Below are 19,555 nucleotides of genomic sequence, written 5' to 3' on the forward strand. Positions count from 1 at the left end.
TAGGCCATACACCCTAACCATACAGTTCAGGTACCATAATAACAGATTGTATTTAAATAGATTTGAGTTTAATTTCTTTCTTTCCTCTTCTTCTTCTTTTTTTTTTTTTACAAAAACAACTTTAAGTACAGTGTGCAAAGAGCAGACATGGTCTTACACATGGACCATCAACATAAAAAATGAAATGAAATTGAAGAACGGTAAGAAAGCATTCACTCTTCATCTGATTCTTCAAGCAAAGCTTTCTGGCTGCTTGTTTTGGAGGATGTGTTTCGCATTCCAATCTCGATGTCCCGTCCCCTTCCTGAGAATCGCTTTGCTGTGCTATTGGAACAAGAGAGGAAATTTTTAAGGAAACAGAAACAAAGGACTGTAAAGAGTAGTAATGCACCAGCAAAACAGATGAAGAAGAAGACAGCAAACTGATGTAATCAATACAGCTTTCAAAACAAGGAGGAGTGTCCTTAAGGCCTAGTAAACATTTTAAACACTCATTCAACATGTTTAGTAAAGCCTTAACGAAACGGTGCATTCAGGTGAGAAATGTTGAATACAAACAAAACCATGTTGACGACAAAAACTTAACTTGTGCCCAGTGCTGTGATCACCCATCATTTCCTCTGCACAGTGAGTTACAAATACACAATATACAGGGTAAAATGTGCTGAAATATTAAACTCTTTTGCAGCTTACAGGAAAGGCTCATTTGAGTAAATGTTTATAAAAACAGGTTCTGTTTACTTCTGTCATGTAGGTATCCTGAAAGTGAAAAAGTAGATAACATATACCACATACATATGATTCCGATTTCCCTCTGTGTAAACCTATTGCTATGGCACATTCGATAACTTTTGATTTTAGTTCTCAAACTTGTATAGGTAAAGGATGGGATACTTACAACCAAACCGCCGAAGAGGTGCAGGCGACTAAAAGCAGGGCGACAGCTAAATGCCAGCAGAAGCACATTGTGACAAACATGATGTTGTCGTGCAGTTTCAAGTCCCACTCTGGTCCGCTCAAAGGGTATAGTACAAATCCAATCTGAAATTTGAAAAGTAAATTTATTGGTGTTCAGGAAAACATCGTGTTGGAGAAGGAGACAGGTCTGAGGTTAGTGTAATAGATGAGAAATTATCTGCAATTAGGCCAAGATGAAACTAATTTGGTGCTGAATAATCATTTGGTTCTTTAAGAATTCCCTTTTTTTAGGTATTGAGTGCACACTGGGATTGTGTGGTACCAAATGGTTGTGGCTCTGAGAGCTCAAGAAACGTTTATGGCCACATTCACAAATCACATTCAGCACATTTTGACATTTTCCTCATCTCATTTTGCTAATCACCTGGTAGAACCATGAGCCCTGCAGGATGAACAGACACGCCCTGAGCAGCTCCAGAATAATGTTGTCTCTTATAAACACCTCCAACATAGTACTGGCTGATCCACCAAACACAGCCACCAGCAGCAGGGTGTGGATGTGAGCATCCAGAGGGGGCCGACTGTGCACATGGTAATAGAACAGAAACCCTGGATAATACGGGAGAGTCAAACAGAAAACACAGCTCAAATACACGTCAGAGGGACATAACTGTGATGTAAAGGAAAAACACTGAGCATCCACACGGCTTACCTTCAACAAAAAGAGCCAAGGAGAGGGCAAGGCGGTCAACACCAAGTGGCACCAGTTTGGATGCAGTGCTGGCAACCAGTGCTATTCCACAGATCCCAAAGAACAGGTACATTGTACTGTGCTGCCAGTTCATCAGCTTGACCCACGAGTTGTTCTCATTGTCATAGAGGTGGGCGTGGGGCCCATCCACCACAAACTGTTCAACCATAATACCTGTGACAGTACGACATGACACAAATGAGATGAGTGAAGAAGAGGTTCGGAGGATTTAAGTGTGCAGCTGGATTGAGAAGAAAACTGACCCACAAATGAAGCAAAGATTTGGATTCCTCCCTCGGCGTACTCCATTTTGGTAAATACAGGTGGCATATTATGTCGTCCTTTGGGCTGATTTGTCCTCCAGTAGTGTTGCAGAATGTGTTTCACTGTTAGCCAAAAGCCATAGAACAGGAAAAAGGAGCCAGGAATGGCATGTCCTCCAAAGTTGGCCATTGCTAGACCTGAAAACATATAGAAATATAGCTTAGTGATCAATAATATACATTTGAGAAAAGCACAGTGTTTATTATTTTGGCCTAGTGCTCTTATTCCTTTGAATGTAAAAAGACTCCACTCTGAGGTTAAAGTGCAGGCTGATAGCATTATTTTATGGTGTTTTGAGCCATGTAATGGATGATAGCACATGTCATCAAGGGTCAGCTGAAGGAAAGGAAAAGGAAATAAAGAGAGTCGCAGTCATGGGATGCCTATAGTCTGTTTGTAAAAATTTTTAGATTTCAAAGTACTAGATAAATGTAATTTTACACTTCATGAGTATAGTGTTCTCTTCCCAAATATGTATGATAAGCATAATCAAAATAGTGAGTAATATTCTCCAATGAAAGCCTCACTTATAAGATGAGAGCGAGTTAACTTTGAGCCAAAACATCTTGTCTAATATGAGTAAGGTTAATTTCATATCAATTTAACTAAATATTTAACTAGAGATGCAATAGCATCAAAGATCTACCATACAATGGAAATGGTACTTGGTACCATATCCTGGATTGTATCTGATCAGGGCATGTTTGTAGAGTTTACCCTCTGATCCAGGCAAAAGTCGATCATTTGTCTTGCAAAAAGAAAATTCAAATGAGACAGGGCACTTTGGTAAATGAACACGTTGTCCACCTGAGCACTGAAGCAAGTTGTTTCTCTGTTTTGAAAAGCTGCGCTATGTGCTTTCAGCATGATGGTGCCACTAAGGTATTTTCATGAATTAAAATGAGACGTGTCTCTTGTAGCCCTGGTCTCACTTAAGGCAGCCTGTTGGGGTTTTCTTTTTTTCCTTTTTTGTCACGTTCATTGCCGAATCAACACCATGTGTAACTTCCTCTTGCCCTCAGTTTCAGTGGACAAGAAGCACAGGTGTGTTTGGGATCTGCATGTTTAGTCAGACAAGTTTTTCTTGACTAGCCCTGTTTGACTTGATGTGACTACACATTTGTTTTTTTCCTTTCACACTTTCTACATCAATTTCCAAGAGACACAGGCATTTAAGTAGATGTAATTTGTACAAAATACATTACTAAAAAAAGCTTTGACAGCAAGTCATTTCTACATCCAAAGCATAGGTTAGCTATTGAAGAACAGTCCCCTCTACAGATACTAAATGTGAAAATGAGCCTTTACTCTCAGTTACAATGCAGGGTTTGCTTAAAAAAATGTACATACCTTATTTAATTCCCAAATGTTCAGAAGATCAGGAGAAATCTGTGAAACTTGGCAGGTGTCAGAGCGAGAGCTCTCTGGTCTGTGTAAACTGTTCACACCTGTTGCCTACACCTTTAACCTGTATTGACATCACAACATGGCCCCACCCATCATTTGCATTGGTCTCTGAGACCAAGGGACATCCTCCTGGGAAACAGCAGTAACATTCAGGCAGAAAAACAATACCTGGCTGCAGATCATGTTGTTTATTCTGGGATTAATTTAAAAAAATTTTTTAATTTTCCTCAATGGAAAGAGTGTAGTCTAAGCAAAAAGAGTTTTTTTTTTCATTCTGTGTGAACAACAAATGCATTTTTTCTTTTGATTTAATATATTACAACTAGTCAATCTCACACATTTATTCCAAAATATAATCAAAGATTTTTTAAAAATTATTATTTTAAAACCTTGGGAAGTTTTAAAGCAAGTTGGTGAAAACTGAGGTTTACTGAGGAGTTAATATATAAGCTATGTGCACAAGGAGAGGCAGTAGCACTGGCCTGTGTAAATGAACTTTGCACCCATTTTCAATAAATCTTTATTGTCATCATTATCATGTTCAAATGATAATCAGTCCTCGGGTAAAGTCAGTTACCAAAGAGCTACTTAAATGCAAATGAGTGTTGTACAAAAGGTTTTCTTATTGTGCTTGTTGTGCAATTAAAGATGACACTGAATTCACACATCAAAATAGCTACAGGTGTCAATGCACTGATATTTGTCTGGTGAATGTGAAGGTTATAATATTACACAGAATAATTTCTTCTCTCGAAATGGGTTCTCAGAGGAAGGTACTGGTGTCACCAGGGGGTCCTCTTTGGCGTGAGCTTCACAGTAGGCCATCAGCTCAGCTGCTGCTTTAGATACCTGCACAAAAAGGCTGTGTTAAAGTTTCTGTGTTAATTATGTTTATTTATTTTTAAAGCTCCCCTGTTTTCCTTGATTTGATTTATTTCCTCTTGAAAGATGACATTGATTATGGAAATGAAGCCAGTTTTAGTTGACTGAAGGGGTCTGATTGTACTCCATAGTAAAACACAGGATATGTTCCATATTTATCAATCTAAATTTGCTTAACATTTCATTATATGCTTGACTGTGTGCTTCAATAATGTGCTGACTCACCATCATCCTCTCTATGTTCACCTCCAGTTTCAACTGTTCTACCGTCTTTCGAGCATCTGCTATTTTGGCCATGTTGTTGGACATCCTGCCCCTTCCCTCTAAAGTCAGTCAGCCTGAAACAAAATGTCAAGAGTTAAGTTATGAGACAGAGAAATAAGAGTGCACATCACCAACAAAGAAACCGGGTAGAAGGAAATTACAGACATCACTATACAGTGTGTGACAAATTATTGAAGGTCTCTCTGCCGTGGATCGTGTCTGTTTCAATTTGCTTGTTAATTCTGCTCCCTGGGTCTCAGCTGCAAGTGGCACAGGGAGGGTCTCAAAGGAGGAGGGGAGGGGAGGGGAGGCAGGGCAGCCTTCCCCATGGGGGTGGAGGCGCATGGGGGGGGTGACATCCACCGACTGAGAATGTAAATACATCTAACATTAACTTGTTGCTTTTAACAGTACATTTGTTATTAACTGTAGAGCTGCTATTAACGCTTTCTCGCTGCTGCTATTATGTTCCTCTATTGCTGGCATAGATTGCTGAACCTCTTGGATGGTAGCAAATGATAAGCATCATTTATCAACAACCAGAGACTCGTTTTATTTATTTGTCAATATCTGAGAATGTGAAATTCATTTGTCAGCTCCGTCAAGACAAATCATTCCTACATATACTTCATACTTGTGAAACAGGCTTTCAGTATCAGCACACATGCATGTTGAGATATTTAATCTGATATGAGCTGTTTCCATGCATCTGTACAATGTAAATTAAAAAAATAAATATACAGTGTCTCAAAATTTATCGTCACTCATAATAATTCGCAATATCACTCACCACAAGACCGACAGCAACCGTTGGGCTCCTGCAATGAAAAATGCGCTTATCTTCAACAGGGTCCTCCACACCAACTTACAGTAACAAATGAAGTGAGATTAATGGCAAAGATGAGGAGGAAGGCTTCAATAGGTTCCCTCCTTCAAATAATTAGCTGTGGTTCTGCCCCCAGGATGGGCTCAGTGCAGCAGTTAAAGGCAACATGTGGTGTGACCTTCATCTCTTGAGTCTCCATCCCTCACTTACCTGAGATAATAGAGGAGCTTGTGTTCTGAGATGGTATATTTAGTATGGTTTAAAAAAAAAAAAACTAAATGCTACTTTTCTTTGATTAGTTAAGAGTATATGAAATATACAGATACTGTTTTTGCCTAGCACCCTGCTACAACTTGAAAAGGCATTAGATTGTTATGAAGAATCTCTCGAGAGAATAGGTGAGGCTGTTTTTCATGACTGTAATTAATTTTCCTATTTGGAATTCATCTTTAGACAAGCATCAGATCTTTAATACTTGGAGATGCTTTTATAAATAGCATCCATTGTAAGCTCATTGCACTTGTTTTAATCTTGAGAACACAAAATAATGAATAAGCGAAGTTTATAAGAAGTTTATTACTATATTTTTTATGTGGCTTAACTGGATGTTATAATCAAAGTGTGAGGAGTGTGAGCATTGTGTAGATTTACAACGTAACAATAGTAAGCAGTGACATTAAATGCACACGTCACAGGTAATATACTAATGTCTTTCAAGGGGGTGTGTACAGTATAAACAATGAAAGTCTTATCAAGCTTCGAACACATACTTTAAGAGCCTAATTCTTTCTTACAAAAAATACACAAGAACTCTGGATAACATCCAATATAATCAATAGTAAGTTTGTGAGGTGTGAGTTTTTTCACACAACGTTATTTCTCTCATGCTGAAGCTATCCTTTACAAGGCTGCCAGTCTTTCCTGTGGAGCCGACAGTAATTCCACACAGCAGCAGGGTGCAAAGTGGCAGTGTTATGGAGTTAAATGTCAAGTGCCTCATTAACATTTGTTTCCCTGTAGTAATTGGTCTCTCTCTGTGGAAGATACGGGACCATATGAGTAGAAAGAGTTGCTGCTTCATCTAACCCAACCATGCCGCCAAGGGCCCAAAAATACTATTTGCCCCAACCAGGTAAATACTGGTCAGTAAATACCAAGTAAATAAATTGCACTGAGGGATATCAAGACAAAAAAAGAAAAGAAAGAAAGAACAGGCACCTCTACAGCAGCTGCTTAAAAATGCAGGACTAGCAACATTTGATGTACAGCATCATATGCAGCAGGTGGCCAAATGCAACAACATTTTGCCGTCTGTTCTGGTACAGTCAAAACAGCCTTAAAACATTTTTTTCTATCAATGTATCAGTTTCATAAAACAGTAAATAGTGGAAAATATAGACATGTAGCTATTCATGTCAAAATGTCCCAGAGCCCCTGATTCTCCTTGATGTCCTGGTTGTTTTTATGCCCCATCATACTAGTCACAAACCAGTTTTTCTAGTCTGTAGCTCCTGCTGCTGAAGGTGTGACAGACTTATCAGCATGATATGACTGGAATTCACACGTGGTTACTGGAAATATTGTTATCCTCATTTTGTATTCTTTGTGCCTTGGAAACGTAATTTCACAATGAAAAACAAGGAATTTCATTATTAATGACAAACAGCAAAATAAATGTCCTTTTAACATGTTTGTAAATTAATTATAAAATGGTTATAAGAGTGTCTTGTGTTTCATTCATAGACATTTTACTTCTTTGTTTAAGGTGTTTGGCATTTTATATCTTCCATATTATGTAATTGCAACTGGCTATAGTGCATTTCTAATACCTGTACAGCAGATGTACAGTTGTGTGAATGTGTATGGTATGTGATAATGCTAGCTATAAATTATAACTTAGTTCTCTGAAAAACAAGTAAGGTAAACACACTTACTCAGTAGCTATGTTTAAGCCTAACCACAAAAGTGGCATCAAATGTCCTCCTTACAGTTTAGCCTGTAAGGTTAATAATAATAACAATAATAATAATTATAAATAAATAAAATAAAAATGTCTTCTTCTTTTTTTTTCTTTTACGTGTGTTAACTGCTCTGCAGCCACAAAAAAAGGACAGTATTTGCACGAAACTCACAAAACAAGCTAAATGAGCCAAGTTAAGAATATTGAACAGCAGCCTGGGTTGTACCATCTTTAGGGTTAGGGTTACTGTGGTGGTGGGCGTGTACGAACAGTTCGCTGCTAGCCACAATGATGAATAACTAGTGACTACATTAAGCTAAATTTCCTCGACTGGCTGTTACTTGATAGCTTAGACTATTGCTGGGGTTAAGGCGAAATTTAAGCTTTTTTTTGCGACTCTTAACAAAGAAAGCGTCATAGCATTTGAGCTAGCTTCTAAATCCTTAAGTTATCAAAGACACATAAGACTGTGACTTTAACGTGGTGATTCGGCGTGCTAGCTAGTGAGAAAAAAAAAAAACCCGAAAGGCTCAACAATCCTTAACGTAACATTCATTGATGTCAACGTCCATATTTGTATGTCTAGCTATCGTTTTCGGATCTCGCCAGCGTTATTAATTGCTGGGTTTCTATCTACCAAGATGTATGGGATGTCGGGATGACAGGAAGATGGCAAACGGGGTTGGAAGTGAGTAACGTCGTGTACATAGCAAATGTCATGACATGCTATCCGTTAGCGCTTAGTGTGTCGTACTGTCGGTAACTTCCTGCGTGGCAGCCTCCGCTCCCCGCAGGGGAGCCTGCAAGGATTAATGGCTGTCATCACGAGTTGACAGCTCTGTTTACACTAGTGTAGGTGGTTACTGTTTACCACCAACAGTATAAACGACGTGCGGTCTGCGTGCTGATTCCATGCATTTATTTTGTGTCCGTGGAGAATTGCAGGCATAGCGGCAGAATAACTGAAGCCAAGCTCAAGAGATTATCAATCCTGTCGATACCAGGACTGAGAACGGTAGCGGGCAATCAGTTGAGCATGCATGACAAATAGGCTTTGTGAAAGTATTAAAAATATGTGTCCCTTTTCCACCACATCTGCAGAACACAAGCTGCTTGTCATTGGACCACCAGAGCCATGGTCAGTGAGGGAGAAGCTGTGTTTGGCCACATCTGTCATGAAGAGTGGAGACCAGAACTGGTAGTGCATTTTTTCCCCCATTTATTTTGCCACTTCTGTCTAAAGCTGGTGCCAATTATTCTTTATTGTGTGCAAAATTGTATGTGTCATAGGTCTGTGCTATGGTCATTTGCAGCCATTTGTAGTTTGAACAATTGTCAGAAGTTACATGGTACAGTCTGAGAAGAGTATATTTGTGGTCACCTCACAATGGACTGGCACACTATCCATGATGTTGCCCAGTGCATGCAGCCTTTAATTGTGCTTACATTTACAACTAAAAGCCTTAAATAATAATATCAATAACACATAAACTGACAAAATAGATTTAGAAGAATTTAGCATGAGAATAGAAAATGTCTTTAAGACTATAGTACAGCAGCCTGCTGTGGGCTTTAAGTATTTAATGTCTATTTCATCTTGGGTCATCTTACAACATTTCTTCATCTAAACAGGGTATCTGTCAGTCGAGCCATCAAACCATTTGCAGAACCTGGGCGACCACCTGACTGGTTCTCTCAAAAGGTAGGACAAAAGCCAATCTCTCTGTACTGCAGAACGCAGGGACCGAAATCATGATCCCTGCAGCAGGTTTGCCACATTATTATTTTGTCCTGTCACAAAGCTGTTCTTGTTCTCAATTCTCCTTTGGCTCCTCGCAGCACTGTGCTTCCAAGTACTCGGAGCTCCTGGAAACAACAGAAGCCCCAAAGTGAGCTAAAATATATTACATAACTTTATACTATTTGGCACTAAAAATATATGGCAAGAAAACGGTGTCTTAAACTAACGACACATTTGTTAACTTCAGGAGGAAACGTGGTGAGAAAGGTGAAGTGGTGGAGACGGTGGAGGATGTGATAGTACGCAGGCTGACAGCGGAGAGGATTGATGAGCTAAAAAAGTTGATCAAAGAAACACAGGAGAAGCACAGGTACACAAGCATAGCTTTTACAGCGTGGATGCATCATCACCATTGTGAAGACAAAAAAACATAGTAGATGTATTATAAACTGCATAAATGAGATTGGTTGACTTGATGGTGTTATCACAGGAAGCTGAAGAGAGAGGCTGAACTGATTCAAGCAGGACATCTAGATTCCAAACTAGAAGACTTATGGGAAGAAATTCTGCAGTAAGAATCAGCAAACTTTATATTTGACCTGTTTATGCAGAGATACATTTCATTTATGTTTCTGTTTGTAAAGGTTAGACATTAGACACTCTTTAATAATTAGAAAAATTAAATTATCTGTGTCTGTCAGGAAGAAGAAACAGGAGGAGGAGGAAGCAGAGTTTAAAAGAAGAAACACAGATGCTGCATATCAGGGTATCTCCTTCACTTTTAAAGTGTTTTTTCAGAGGAAAACATCAATATAGAATTATGTTTTCATTGATGCTCCATATTGAATATGTTTACATCTGGAAAACCACTAGGATGAGTGTCAGCCTTTGTGTGACTGATAAGAAAATCCTCTCTTTGCTGCCCCTTCACTCCTCCAGCCAGACAGGTGGCAAAGAGCACACATAAGCGAGTACCCGGTGTCACCATGCATTCGCCCTCAGGCTGTAGCTCCCCAAGCCAGGAGTTCTCACCAGGTGACCCACTCGAGAGCTTGACACTGGATCTTGCATCCACAAAGAATGTAAGTATCTGAAAGTTCAGGGGTATTAAAAGGTCTGCCCTATTTTTCAGTAATCACACCTCCTATTGGGGCAATGTTTCAAAACAAGAAATTGATAGTATTTTTGGTAGGTGAGATGCTCATGTTAGGAATCTGTAAGTCTGTTAGTATTACTGCAGACCAATCAGTTTTCCTCTCTGAGATGGTCATGTTAGAATTTGCTTAAGTAATTTGCAATTTTCTTGTTATTGTAAAAACCAGAGACCTTGTGCTCTCTCCACTTTGTAATGTGTAAAAGACCCCGCACACTAAATTTTAACTGTTGAAAGTAACTTGTTTGAACTGCTATAAGCATAAAAGCAGAATTACAATAAAACTTAATTAGAAAGGGATCTAATATGTTTCCCCTGAGGAAATGGCCATGACCATTCAGAAACACATTAGAGACAGAGACACATTAGGGACACTTAACAGAGTTCATTACAGGTTGATCCATGAAAGCAGTCCTGGATCGGAATGGCAAATATGACTATGAATATCACATTTCCATCTTTCTGTATCTAGGCTTCAGGATCAGCCAGGTTAATGACATTTACTGAGTCTGGACTTGGTAATGATGACGTCAGCCACGGGTCACTTCTGGATGACCCCACCCAAAAGAAACTCCTGGGCCAGAAAGCTACTCCACCGCCATCTCCACTCCTGTCAGAGTTGCTGAAAAAAGGCAGTATCTTGGCCTCAAATTCCAGACTGGTATGTTGAGAGAACTTGTGCATGATGCCAACAGCGCCAAGTTCTGTCATTAAAATGTTCAAGTCTGAAGTGGTATCTCATCTTCGTGTGCACATATGTGCAGCTGTCTTAAGTTAACTCCTGTCTGGGGTTCAGTAGTTGTCTTAGGCTGTGCTACACAAGGTCATTCATATTTCTGTTTGTAGTCAGCGCAGTGTTATGAATATGCTTGGCAGTTCTCCTGTTATTACTTCTGCTTGTGGTCATATGTACTCTGAAGCCTATCCTTAAAAAGTTTCCTGTATTTGGAAAGTTGTTGCCATGCCACTGAAATTGTGCATTCAGTCAGGAAGCAAGTTAATACGCCAATAACTGTGTTGGTTTTTGCTTGTTGATTTGTTCCTCTGCAGCCAAGGAGCTGTCATTCAGTCAGTCTTTGACCAAGGTTCTTCTTGAATTGTTGCTGGACATTTACCTCCTGAATTGTCTGGCTTGCTTCATGTTTTTTTTTTCCCTTTTCTGTTTAATGAAACCTTCTGTGCTCTTGTGAAATCCCAGCATGTCAGAATAGGTTTATCCTTTACTAGATCTTTGCTTTCTGACATTCCTCTGGAAATGTTTCTGTTCTGACTTGCAGTGCTGTCTGTAGGGCCATCTACTGTAAATGTACACACAAGGATTCCAGTCAATTGTAGAAATAACACAGCATTTAGACATTTCACTTGAGATTTGCATTATTATTAAAATTATGTTATGTACATACAAAAATTCGCTTTGACATAATGGATCACTGTGTGAATCAGTAACAAAATTTCAGATTTAACACCTTTTTTAAATGGAGGCTGGAGGATAAATTATAATACTTGATATACACTTTATGTGCAAGAAAACAGACAAAATACATGTAAAATATTTGACATGCTTTTATGTGTTTATAGATTGGAGAGGGTGACATGTCCACTGGTAATATGACCGGAGCACATGACTTGCAGCTGGTTCCGCCTAGTCAACCTCTCTCTCAGGCAACAGGTACAGAGGCTGCGCTTGATTTGTATTCGTGACTCATAAAATGTACTCGCCCCATTTGAGTCCTTCGTGCTTTATTGGTTTACACCGCTGAATCACAGTGTGGACAGTTTGTTTCCTTGATACTAATCAGCAGAAATTTCCTGTCAAATTGCAAACAAATGTCTCACGGAATAATTGATTGCATATGATTTTATTCCCGTGAAGACAATGTTTAGTAGAATCTCCTTTGGCACAAAAAAAGTTCAGGAGGGTTGAACACACATCTTTATTGTTGTAACATGTTTTATATTTGTTAATTTAATCCTTGAATCCTAAATGTATGTATGCTTTCTATATAAGCATGCCACAATTGTCCAAGCTGTTTGCTCATACATTGTTAGCTGAAAGCCTCCATTATGTGTGTTAATGTTTGTGTGTGTGAACGTTTACATGGCAGGTGCTCCGATGTTGTCTCGTCTCTTGGAGGCAGGTCCCACCCAGTTTTCTGGCTCGTTAGGTTTCATGGTCAGTGCAGACTCAGCCTCCAGTGCTCCCCTCTGTACTGCCACACCTCTTCCCATTGTCTCTACTGCTTCAGCAAGTACAGGTCTGTCCACTTTGACCCGTAACCAAACCGCTCAGCACTCAATCCACAGGCTGAACCTCTCTGCATCCTTAATGCCACCTTCTTTATATCTGCAGAATTTCAGAGCCTCTGTTTTTTGACCATTTCCTCTAAAACTAGCAAATATGTAATATAATACTTTGGCTATGATTGGTAACTTAATTCATTGAGTTGCAAAAGAAAAATGAAGGATTAATTACACAAATTTAACGATCAAATTACTGTGCAATGTCAGAAAAGTGGTACAAAACGCAATTAATATTTTACAAATATTCCCAATGTGGGAATACTTTTACAAACTGCTACTGTTGCTAGTTTAAAACTGTTGGTTGTTGTATGTATGCAGAGGTGGATGCAATGGTTCTGTCTGTCTCTGCAGAGGACAAGGTGTCAGGGCTCAGTGAGGAGGATGTGACTGTGTCCTACATGGGAGATGAGCTGGACCTGAAGACAGTGGGGGACATTATCGCCATCATTGAAGACAAGGTGCAAAAGGGCGAGAAGTACTATATATGTTCACTGCACAGTTGTGGGATAAAGTAAAGCATTTATGACAATAGTTTGAGGTTAAATGAAAACCAAATTCTTATACAGTCTGGGTATTTTCATCAACAGTTTACTCACCAGCTAAGATTTGGGTACAAAATAGGACCCATACTTCAGATTTTCTTTGAGATACAGAGTCATATCTCTTCTTCTGCAGGCAGATGAGGCAGCAGAGGCTTTGGATGCTGCTGCAGTCGAGGCTGCACTGTCCCTGTGTGAGGAGAACGGCCATTCTCTGTCTGGTGCCTGGGAAACCGGACCTTTCCAGCCCCACGAGTCCCACCCCACAGTGCCCACGGTGGTCCCGCAGTCCTCATCTCTTCACTGTAGCCTGGAGGGAAAGACAGAAGTTTTAAAAGTTCAGGATGAGACTTCAGCTTCACTCTCCTCCCTGTGCAACAGTCAAGATAACTGTCTTGCAGCATTCCCCATGGGACTAAGGAGCGTTCCTCCCACCTCCTCAACCTCATGCAGCTCAAATAGTTTGGAGCACTGCCACACCGTAGCACCTCCACGGCCTGAGGCAATGCGAGAGACTGGAGAGGCGGTGCACCAGAAAAGCCAAATTTCATTGGATGTTGCCACAAAATGCAAGAGTGGGAAGTGGGCCCAGCAAAGACCTAATAAATCCCATGGAGGTATGCACAACCATGCATAAATATTTTTCACTTGATTCATAACATGTTTGCATGCAATTATGCATTTTGCATAACAATTTCCTTCTTATTTATCTCTATCTTACCAGATGCCACATTAAGAGACAGCCCACTGACAGAAAGGCATCCCAAGGTACAGCACCCAACGAGGACAGAGCAAACATAATGCTTGTAATTGCTGTCCTTAAATCCCCCTGCACTCTAAGCTTTATTTGAATGTCTCTGCATTCATCTCCATCTCTGCAGGAGACGAGGGCTGAGGAGAATGGAATAAGTGTCAGGCGAGGAGAGAATGCCTCAGGGACTAAAGTGGACAGTGAGGTCAATGGGCCAGAAGCGTGTGGAGAAGAGGAGGAATTCACATCAGAGCCGGACGGCGAGATGGAGCTAGAACCTGCGGCCAGTGAGAGTGAGGACGGATACAGCCTCCACACGGCTTCCTCGTCTCTGCAGCTCCACACAACCGCAGACTCCATCCCAAGCAGCCCTGCCTCATCGCAGTTGTGAGTGAAACATCACAACAACACACAGGCACGCATAGCAAGGAAACAAACTGTCACTTGTGGGTTGTGGATGTTGTGTGTGCAGATTGTTTTTTATTTCTCTTTATTTCTGCTTGAAAATACTTTCCTGATGACCTTTCTCTTTGTACTGCCTTCCTCCTTACATACTGTTATTGTGCAGTTCTGTGTGCAGTGAGGACCTGGAAGCGCTACAGGCTCACAAGATCTGGAAGAAAGCCATTATGCTGGTGTGGCGTGCAGCGGCCAATCACAGGTCAGGATGTTACTTGTAACAGTAACACTAGCCACTGATGCTCAGCCTCTCATATATTTTCAGTTTTTTTATTTTTTTGTATCATCATTGAAACCTTTATGCAAACCTTTTGTAGGTATGCAAATGTATTCCTGCAGCCAGTAACAGATGAAATTGCACCTGGATATCACAGTATTGTTCACAGGTAAGCACAGGATATTTTTGCTGTGATCATTTTTATAATGGTTTCTTTTTATATGTCTTTTCATCACTCTGACCCCGTCTTTGCTCTTCTCTTCTACAGGCCCATGGACCTGGCCACCATAAAAAAGAACATTGAGACCGGTTTGATACGGACCACCGCCGAGTTCCAGAGGGACATTATGCTGATGTTTCAGAACGCTGTCATGTACAACAGCCTGGATCACGATGTGTACCACATGGCTCTGGAGATGCAGCGCGATGTCCTGGAGCAGATCCAGCAGTTTCTAGCTACCCAGCTCATCATGGAGACTTCAGAGTCTGGTATCAGCGCCAAGAGTCTGAGGGGCCGTGAGAGCACACGCAAACAGGACTCTACTGACAAGGTGCTTCACTAGAATTTTGACAAAAGCAGAGTACAGAAGAAGAGACAAGGGTGAGACAACAGGCTGACTTTAAGGTAGAAGAAAGTGATGCTAAACTAGATCTCCTGGCCATTTTCCAAAGCATGACATTAGTTTTTTGAATGATATCCTGTCAGTCAGCCATTGGTTTTGAATGAAATGAAAAGAGTCGAAACCTACCAAAGATTTGGCACTAAGATTTGAAACCTCTGTTTGCTATATAAACAGTCACAGTGAAAATCTTTTTGTCAGAAGTCAACTTTTTTCATGCAAGGCCGACTTTAGTTTTGAACGTCAGTTTATCTTTGAAGGCGTTACTGTATGAAGACAGCAGAGCTCTGTGTGTATTTAAAACCACTTTCAGCCAGAGGGTTACTGGAAACCAAGAAATCTATTTCAAAACGTTATGTTATGCTTTGGGAAATGGTAGGTGTTAATGTAATAATGCAATAATGTAAAGAACATCACTGACAACTATTTACCAAAGCATACAGTGTTTACATTCATATTCTACCTTCAAGAAAGCTACACTTTTTGATTAATTTCACAACAGTATGAAAATTAGGTAATTGGCGTAATGATTCGCATTTAATATTTAGTCACCTTTATTTATTTATTTATTTATTTATTTATTTATTTCCCAATGTATTATTTTTGCATGATAATGTGACTACGTGAAGAACTGCTAATGCTGATGTTGGAGATTTGTGCTAGATCTTGAAAACAGAAACAAATATGCATTTTCAAAACACCTACGTTACCATACCACAATAATGTTACTGACAAATCAGAATAAGGATGACTGAATATTTTTGAGTTTTCACACATTCTGTAAACCACGCTGATGCAGGCTCTGTGCCGAAACGCGTTGGTGAAATAAAGTTTTTTTTCCAATTAGTCAGCCAGGGTTGCTGAGTTGTTTTTTTTTTTTTGTTCACAAGCCCATGGCCCTTGTTGGTGAGTGTTTGTTACGTGAGTACTAGGTTGGCTATTTTGATGTCAAATGACCTATCTGAATGTAGTGATGTAAACAAAAACCAGTAGTTAGCTGAAAGGTAGGAAATGATTGTAAAACTTAATGCTATGCTTTGAAAAATGGTTGACAAGAATATATGTCTGTAGTATATGATGTATGTAGATAAAGAGCTAAACGTGCTGGCATGTTCCTTAAAATATAACGTGTGGTTAAGTAGTGCAATTGCAGTGCAGCAAGGCGTTAGACAGTAAACGAAAACGGCCACATGGCAATCTACCAATTTATGGAAGAAATGTGCTCTAATAGTAGTTCTCTTAAAGCTCACTACATCCTTTCCATGTGCTGACCACACTGTGTCGCATCTTCCTTGGCATTATTTTTGCTTCCTCTTGAGATACTCAATGCACTTGAGTCACAGCTTTGATGTGCGTCATGTTCCTCTTACAGGACACTGTCTCCATGTCTTCTCCTGCCTTCCTCCTTTCTCTTTTTGTAAGTACCCATCCTGCAGCCTTCAAAGCTTTCTGTCTCTCTTGTCTTTTTTTCTTGAAGCAAACAGAATAAAACCCACAGTCGTCGTATATATCCAAACAAAGAAAAACTATTTTAAGATAGAGCTGAACAAATACGATAATCGGCTGCATCATACGTGACTGTAATATCTTCATATCTTGAAGCACAACTTGTTTGTCAAGTGAGACACTGGCATCAGTTCAGTCACATATTTTAAGTGGCCTAAATGTGATCTAATAGGTTGTCCTTTTCCTCTCTTTGTAGGATGGAGGCACCAGAGGGCGCCGTTGTGCCATAGAAGCTGACCTCAAGATGAAGAAATGAATACAGTGTGAAAATTTTGCCCCACAGTGTCCCCAGGTTGTAGTGAAAGGTGTGGTACCGCAAGACTGAGCTTATTCTCTGTCAGTTGCACAGATTCTCACTCTGCATATTGTGCAGTGTAACCTTTATTTGCACTCTAGATTAAATGGGTAGACTGTAATGTGGAGAAGCTCATTTCTTCTGAGACAGCCATGCAGACATGGATTACATACTGTATAATCCCAGATTACAATGGGACGTTCAGAAAGACTAGGTCAAACCTTCCATAGACGTAGCTGCAGATCACTTAGACTTAGCCTGCTCTGGATTTCATCAGGTTGTATAAATGAAGATAAAAGTTACTCATAGCCTAAAAATGGCCTGAAATTAAACCAACCTGGTTGAACTCCTGATTAGTGATTGATTTCTATTGATTTTGATCATATATGAAACCAGAGGCCAAAGAGTCTGATTCTAGTCTGATAGTCTGAGCCCAAAAAGTTAATGATAATGGGGCACACATACTAATTTCAAACAGAAACATTTCCATTGATGGTATAAAATCATAAGAGTTTTTTATTGTTTTTTAGTTTTAGTTTTTAAATTTTAAAAACTTTCGAATGTTTGTGATGAATTGCTTTTATCTATGGTACACTCTACACACCGGTGAAACAGAACCTCCATCCATACTCTCATCATTTTCAGTGTTTTTAAAAAAACAAAACAAAACAAAAAATGTCAAGTTAAAAATGTGTTTTGTGGACTTTAAAATGTTAAAATAATAAACCTGTATTAAGAGCCCCGAACTTATTACGTTTGCAGTGCCAACCCACAACACACTATTAACTGTTGCATCCTAACTTCGATGTTTAAGAGCTTTTTGAAATTTTGTGTGTGTGTGTGTGTGTGTGTGTGTGCAAAAAAAGTGAAAAATGGCCTGATGAAATTTAAATATTTAACATTTTATAACCTTTTTTTTTTTCCAAGTATAAAAGTCCTCTTTGCTTAATATGTGACACTGATGTTTAATGTACTGTATGTCAGGGGGGAAGCTTGCAGATTTTCTCAGGACTGCGTTTAAGAATCTTTTTAAGCCGCAGCGGCATGAAGCTGTTAAGTGTTACGTGACGAGAGGAATAAGTGAGCGCTGTTGTGTTTCATATAAACTGTCCGAACTGTTTTTTCATATTGCTGTCTACGCACAGAGGGGACGTAGCATCTTCCACGAAGCTTCCACTCTGGTGTAGGATTTTTCATATTGGGTTTTGTTTAGTCATGTTCAGTGTTATGTAAATTGGCCTGATCAATAAAACTCATCCGTAGTTTTTATTGAGCCAGAGCCAACTTGTTTACAGGATGCTACCTGATGATGCCTCATTGTTGCTGTTGTCAGCTACCACTTTGTCCTCACTCATTTCTGTTGAACATGCAAATACATTGTGTTCATGTTTTCACTATGACCACTTCCAATGTCTTTGCAAAGTGTAAGGATAAACAAAAGTTTCTCTGCCGTTCAAATTCTAAGTATGTAGACAGTTACACATTTCTTGTTCTCTGTGCTTCAGCACATTCAGTTTGAAATAAAATAATGGAAAATACATCAAAGTAGCAAGTCTCAGCTTTAATTTGAGAAGGTTTACGTCAGGATTGAAAGAACTGTGTGGGAGATACAACCCTTTTAACACATAGTGCTCAAACTGCAAGTAAATGGACAGCTAGGCCACTAAATGTTTCATGGGCAGCTGTGTATCATTTTCACTGTTTTAGCAAGTTTTAGATTGAGCTGGAGTCAGTATGAGGAATAAGGAGGTAACCCATGCAAGTGAAGAGGATAATAAAAAGTCTCAAAACGAGTCTCAACAAAGGTTAGTTAATTCGCCAAAATCAACAGTTGGATGCAGCCTTAAAAAAGCAGGTGCTCACAGCAAGTCAAGAATGTTCTCCAGGATGAAGGTGAACATTTCCTTGTCAAAGATCCGAGAAAAGACTTCATGACCATAAATGCAAAGGATTCACCACAGGATACAAACCCCTACTATAAGCCTCAAAACCAGAAAGGTCAAGCTGCAGTTTGCAAACCCACACAAGAAGATACTGGTAGAGTTGTGAAACAAACAAACTTCTATGGACTGATAAAACAAAAATCCACCTATCTCTTGGCTGAGTGACATTCAACCTGCTAGACCAGACTAAAGACAAAGAGACCCCATGAGAAGCAAGAGCTGAGGGTGGCTGCAGTGACGGTCTGGGAGAGCATCACCAGAGGATGGTTGAAGACTTCAGGGAGTCACTGACAGCAAAGAATTTTCCACAAAATATTAAATATGTTGATTTTGTTTGACTTCATGTTTATCTAATTACTTTTGAACACCTAAATTGTATGTGTTAAAAGGACTGTACCTCCCACACAGTTCTTTCTACTGAAATTAAGCTGAGAATTGACACTTTAATGTGGTATCCCTTTTTTTTTTTTTTAACTGAAAATGAACAGCGAACAAAATGTGTAACCATCCAAATACCTATAATCTACACTCCTTCCTGTCTGACAAACATCAACTGTTGTAGCAGGATGTGCTGATTGGCTTGGACGCTCCAATAATCACTTTGAAATAAAGAGACCCTAAGTTGAATGACAGCCACAGTTAAAACGTTATACCTCAAGTAGAACTATGCTTAATTTTCCCATGATGATACTGAACAG

General features: G+C 39.6%; 3 protein-coding genes across 6 annotated transcripts; 1 reads left to right on the plus strand and 2 right to left on the minus strand.

Annotated features, from left to right (window-relative positions):
* Positions 1-43: 43 nt before the first annotated feature.
* On the minus strand, positions 44-3,471 carry tmem45b (transmembrane protein 45B). Its single transcript, XM_041051819.1, has 6 exons — positions 3,344-3,471; positions 1,933-2,130; positions 1,631-1,843; positions 1,343-1,527; positions 899-1,041; positions 44-324 (listed from the first exon to the last, which is right to left on the minus strand). The coding sequence occupies exons 2-6, from the start codon at positions 2,120-2,122 to the stop codon at positions 213-215; spliced, it is 843 nt and encodes a 280-aa protein (XP_040907753.1). The 5' UTR covers positions 2,123-2,130; positions 3,344-3,471; the 3' UTR covers positions 44-212.
* Positions 3,472-4,107: 636 nt separating this feature from the next.
* On the minus strand, positions 4,108-10,144 carry gng8 (guanine nucleotide binding protein (G protein), gamma 8). 2 transcript variants are annotated; one of them, XM_041052396.1, is made up of 3 exons: positions 10,131-10,144; positions 4,508-4,592; positions 4,108-4,249 (listed from the first exon to the last, which is right to left on the minus strand). In XM_041052396.1, the coding sequence occupies exons 1-3, from the start codon at positions 10,142-10,144 to the stop codon at positions 4,121-4,123; spliced, it is 228 nt and encodes a 75-aa protein (XP_040908330.1). In that variant the 3' UTR covers positions 4,108-4,120. The 2 variants fall into 2 exon arrangements, with proteins under 2 accessions (XP_040908330.1, XP_040908331.1); XM_041052397.1 differs by lacking the exon at positions 10,131-10,144 and having other exon boundaries at positions 4,508-4,603.
* On the plus strand, positions 7,644-18,360 carry brd8a (bromodomain containing 8a). Of its 3 annotated transcripts, XM_041052393.1 has the most exons (20): positions 7,644-8,020; positions 8,434-8,530; positions 8,965-9,034; positions 9,172-9,221; positions 9,321-9,443; positions 9,564-9,644; positions 9,775-9,839; positions 10,013-10,155; positions 10,699-10,887; positions 11,805-11,895; positions 12,332-12,481; positions 12,879-12,985; positions 13,203-13,683; positions 13,791-13,834; positions 13,948-14,204; positions 14,386-14,478; positions 14,594-14,662; positions 14,762-15,044; positions 16,486-16,530; positions 16,816-18,360. In XM_041052393.1, exons 1-20 carry the CDS (start codon positions 7,978-7,980, stop codon positions 16,873-16,875), a joined length of 2,541 nt encoding a protein of 846 aa, XP_040908327.1. In that variant the 5' UTR covers positions 7,644-7,977; the 3' UTR covers positions 16,876-18,360. The 3 variants fall into 3 exon arrangements, with proteins under 3 accessions (XP_040908327.1, XP_040908329.1, XP_040908328.1); XM_041052395.1 differs by lacking the exon at positions 16,486-16,530 and having other exon boundaries at positions 14,762-15,094; XM_041052394.1 differs by lacking the exon at positions 16,486-16,530.
* The last annotated feature ends 1,195 nt before the right edge of the window (positions 18,361-19,555 follow it).

The sequence above is a fragment of the Toxotes jaculatrix genome, chromosome 12, assembly GCF_017976425.1.
Source record: "Toxotes jaculatrix isolate fToxJac2 chromosome 12, fToxJac2.pri, whole genome shotgun sequence".
NCBI lineage: Eukaryota > Metazoa > Chordata > Actinopteri > Toxotidae > Toxotes > Toxotes jaculatrix.

Coding starts and splice junctions, on each gene's coding strand:
- tmem45b (XM_041051819.1), bottom strand. CDS start 2,122: ATGGCCAACTTTGGAGGACATGCCATTCCTGGCTCCTTTTTCCTGTTC. Junction 1,844..1,932: donor AATCTTTGCTTCATTTGTGG/GTCAGTTTTCTT, acceptor GTACTGTCACAG/GTATTATGGTTGAACAGTTT. Junction 325..898: donor ACCTCTTCGGCGGTTTGGTT/GTAAGTATCCCA, acceptor TTGTTCCAATAG/CACAGCAAAGCGATTCTCAG.
- brd8a (XM_041052393.1), top strand. CDS start 7,978: ATGGGATGTCGGGATGACAGGAAGATGGCAAACGGGGTTGGAA. Junction 10,888..11,804: donor TGGCCTCAAATTCCAGACTG/GTATGTTGAGAG, acceptor ATGTGTTTATAG/ATTGGAGAGGGTGACATGTC. Junction 13,835..13,947: donor TGACAGAAAGGCATCCCAAG/GTACAGCACCCA, acceptor CCATCTCTGCAG/GAGACGAGGGCTGAGGAGAA.
- gng8 (XM_041052396.1), bottom strand. Junction 4,250..4,507: donor TGAACATAGAGAGGATGATG/GTGAGTCAGCAC, acceptor CTTTTTGTGCAG/GTATCTAAAGCAGCAGCTGA.